The 3,444-nt window shown below is 46.5% G+C and overlaps 1 protein-coding gene across 4 annotated transcripts in view; it reads right to left on the minus strand.

Annotated features, from left to right (window-relative positions):
* The window catches only part of LOC104964920 (nuclear receptor coactivator 6-like), an 8,394-nt gene extending 5,584 nt beyond the window's left edge, over nt 1-2,810 (minus strand). The window contains exons 1-5 of one of the 4 annotated variants that reach the window (XM_010793822.1): nt 2,692-2,810; nt 2,240-2,365; nt 1,234-2,139; nt 954-1,085; nt 1-414 (exon numbers count right to left, since the gene is read on the minus strand). The exon at nt 1-414 is cut by the window's left edge and continues 910 nt beyond it. In XM_010793822.1, the coding sequence (XP_010792124.1) occupies nt 1-414; nt 954-1,085; nt 1,234-2,139; nt 2,240-2,365; nt 2,692-2,731 (1,618 nt within the window). In that variant the 5' untranslated portion in view covers nt 2,732-2,810. Of the gene's footprint in view, nt 415-953; nt 1,086-1,233; nt 2,140-2,226; nt 2,369-2,691 lie in introns of all 4 variants that reach the window. The other 3 variants (XM_010793823.1, XM_010793821.1, XM_010793824.1) reach the window with 3 other exon arrangements.
* Nucleotides 2,811-3,444: the final 634 nt, after the last annotated feature.

A 3,444-nucleotide genomic window follows, 5' to 3' on the forward strand; every position in this document is an offset into this window, starting at 1 on the left:
TGGAGTTTTGTTGCTGTTGTTGCTGCTGCTGCTGCTGCTGCTGCAGGAGCATGGCCTGGTGCGCTTGGCCTCCAACCATCTGACCCTGCCCATGCATCACCCCCTGGCCTTGCTGAAGCATCATTTGCTTGGGTGGGGTCATCCCTCCTCTCTGCCCTTGACTGAGGGGCCTTGAGAGGACAGTCTGACCACCACCCTGGCCTTGAACCTTCTGGCTGGGGGACGAAGACACGGGCTGGACCTGATGCTGGAGGCCCATAATCTGGGTCTGGAGGCCTTGCTGTTGCTGGCCAATACTAGGCCCAGCGGTTGTACCAGGGGGAAGACCCGCCATGCCACTTTGTATACCCATAACATTTGGCTGGGAATGGGGTGGACCCTGCATTGAGTTTGGTGTGGAGGCTGGCGGAGCTCCTGATTTAAACAAAGAGGAAAAATAATCACTTTTGGTAAAAGGTTTTCACAACAAGTAATACAACAGCCTTCTATTAACTGCTTGTTAAACCATGGCATTTCAAATTAGACTGTTGACACAGTAAAGCAGTTCATCACATCTAAATATGAACAAAAAGCAGACTACATAGCTGAACTTGAATGAATGAATGTTCCTGTGACAAGTTGAGTGAAACAGCATAAGTAATAATTATATATATATTAAATACATAAATAATGTCTAAATTACGACTCAATCTTAACATGTTTATTGTGAAATTAAAGCATTATTATTTTTGTATTAATATATGCTTTTTAGAAACAATAATTATTGCTGTTGAAAACAATTAGTATTTGCTGATGCCTAAACTATATCATAAATGCACATCAATTCAGTAGTGTATATTTTTCAGTATTCATGTTGTAATGGTTTTTCCAGCAGTTGTTTTTAAATCAGTCAAAGAGCCTTTGTAAATATTTTATAAAAATGCTTTCGATTGCGTAAACAGCAAATATCTTACCTGAGTGGGTCATGGCTTGGCTGCTCTGAAGCTGCTGACCGGCTCCTCCACCAGGGGTTCCTGGAGTGTTGGCACTCACCTGACCTTGGACAAAGTTGGGGTTTGGAAAGCCCATGGGACGCTTCGGCATGCCTGTAAAATGTATTCAATAATTTTTGTATTGTCGATATCAGAGTACTTAGTAATTCATTAATTACTTAATACAGCATTTACGAGGAAAAAAAAGCACTTTTTTATGTTAATTTTAGTCTACCTAAACAATGTTACAAACGTAGCCCACCTGGGTGAACTTGAGCCCCAGGCTGTCCGTGCTGGGGCATTCCCATGAATCCTTGTTGCATGTTACCCTGTTGGCCGAGGGCTGCTCTTCCTGGCGATCCAACGCCCTGAGGGAAACCCTGTGGAGTTGTAGGTCTCTGAGCCATCATAGGAGGAGTCCCAGGTGAACCCTGCTGAAAAGGAGACGAGGAGGACCCAGGGGACTTGGCAGTGAGGTTGCCCTGCGGTCCAGATGTAGGTGGAAGGGGTGGAGGAGGTCTGGGCTGTCCTACGACACCTCCAGGGCCAGCCAGTGGGCCTTTAGGCTGGGGGGTGGCAAACTGACCCACTCCTGGCTGTTGTTGTTGTTGCTGCTGTAATTGTCCCTGTCCCATGGCATTGAATACCTGCCCAGCTTGCTGGCTGCCAAATGGGTAAGGGGGTGGGGGATGGCTGGGAGTTTGAACTGCAGCAAGGGAGGGTGGACGTTGAAGCATTTGGGCTTGTGGTGGGGGCTTTCTCCAGGCAGGGCCTCCTTGGGCGGCTGGTGACTGCAGCACCCCAGAGGGCAGCTGGTTCCAGCCAGGAGGCACAGCCATCTGGCCTGATGGGTTGAATGGAGGTCGAGGTCCAAGCTGGGCCAGTTGAGCTTGCTGCTGGGCCTGTTGCTGTTGTTGTTGTTGGTGATGTTGTTGTTGTTGTTGTTGAAGCTGTTGCAGGGCAGCAGGATTAAGCAGTCTGCCACCTTGCAGAGTCTGCATGTGATGGACAGCCTGAGGAGGCATGGGGCCTGAGACATGTGGGCCAGCCTGTTGGTGCTGAAGCTGCTGCTGCTGCTGCTGCTGCTGCTGCTGCTGCTGCTGCTGCTGCTGTTGCTGCTGCTGCTGCTGCTGAACGGACATACCTGGCATCATTGGATCCATAACATCTGTGGGATAGGAAGATTGACATTTACATTATTGTACTGTCCAAGCTGTAAGACATTTAAACCTACAACACCTATCATTTAACGTACAAGAAATAAAGACCTGAACCTGTCTGTGAAGATGGTCTGGGAACACGAGGATGCATCTGTCCACTGCCGCCTGGCATCATAGCCTGAGCTGCCATTCCAGGCCCGGGAGGAACCATCGCTGGATTAGCCATCCTCACTCCTCCTTACCGGAAACATGTGAAAATTGAATCATATTGTAGAAACAGGCAAATAACTAATATATACAATGTCAGTAAACATTGATTAACAAAATAACAGAATTATAGTCAGTCACTAACTAATGAGTTGCTATGACACACTAAAGAAAAGTAAAACATCCAAGCCACACGTTCAGTTAGGCTTTGTCTTTACAGCTTTTGTTTTTTTCACAGATGCATACGTGTGTGGAATAAAGGAGAAAAAAAAAACTAAAATAATGACTGTGCAGTATTTCATTTTTTGATTGGTATAAAGGCAACATGTAAAATACATTTAGTAAACTCATACCTGTACCAGGCTGACCCGGAAATCCAACATCCATTCTCATCTGGCCAGGTCCTCCAATTGGTCCATTCACTCTGGCTTCTTGTCCTCTAATTGGTCCCACAGCCACATTGATGGCTCCTTCCCCTGAACAAAAATGTAGGAGAAATGTTTGCTAGGGTCCTAATTAGACCCTCCAGAAAAACGCGGGCAAAGATCCTTGATTATGCGGGCTAAATTCCTTGATTATGCGATTAAACATGCGGGGTTTTTATGTGATTTTATGCGGGGAAGTTGCGAAATATGCAGAGAGTTGCGAAATATGCGGGGAAAAAGAAATACAATTTTTTTAATATTGGGACTGTCTTATTATATCTCTCTCGCACACCACCCTGCCACTAACGTTCCCCTTTACTATTTCATTAAACAAATTCCATGTTTATTTATTGAAAAGCAATTGGGCTATTTTACACACACCACACAACACCACCACACAAACACACACCCACACACACACACACACACCCCACACACACACACAACACACAACCCACCACCACACACACACACCCAACACACACACACCACCCCAACACACACACCACACAACACACACACACAACAACACACACACACACACCCACACACACCCACACCCACACACACACACAGTTTTTGCTTTCTTGTCCGCGGGGGCAGCCAGCATTTTCGAATGTGCTTGAGAATCAAAGTGGGCCTGCCCCGTCGTTTCTCTTATGCTCCAACACCACAGTTGCA

The sequence above is a fragment of the Notothenia coriiceps genome, unplaced genomic scaffold (assembly GCF_000735185.1).
Source record: "Notothenia coriiceps isolate Sejong01 unplaced genomic scaffold, NC01 NC01_scaffold00037244, whole genome shotgun sequence".
Taxonomy (NCBI): domain Eukaryota; kingdom Metazoa; phylum Chordata; class Actinopteri; order Perciformes; family Nototheniidae; genus Notothenia; species Notothenia coriiceps.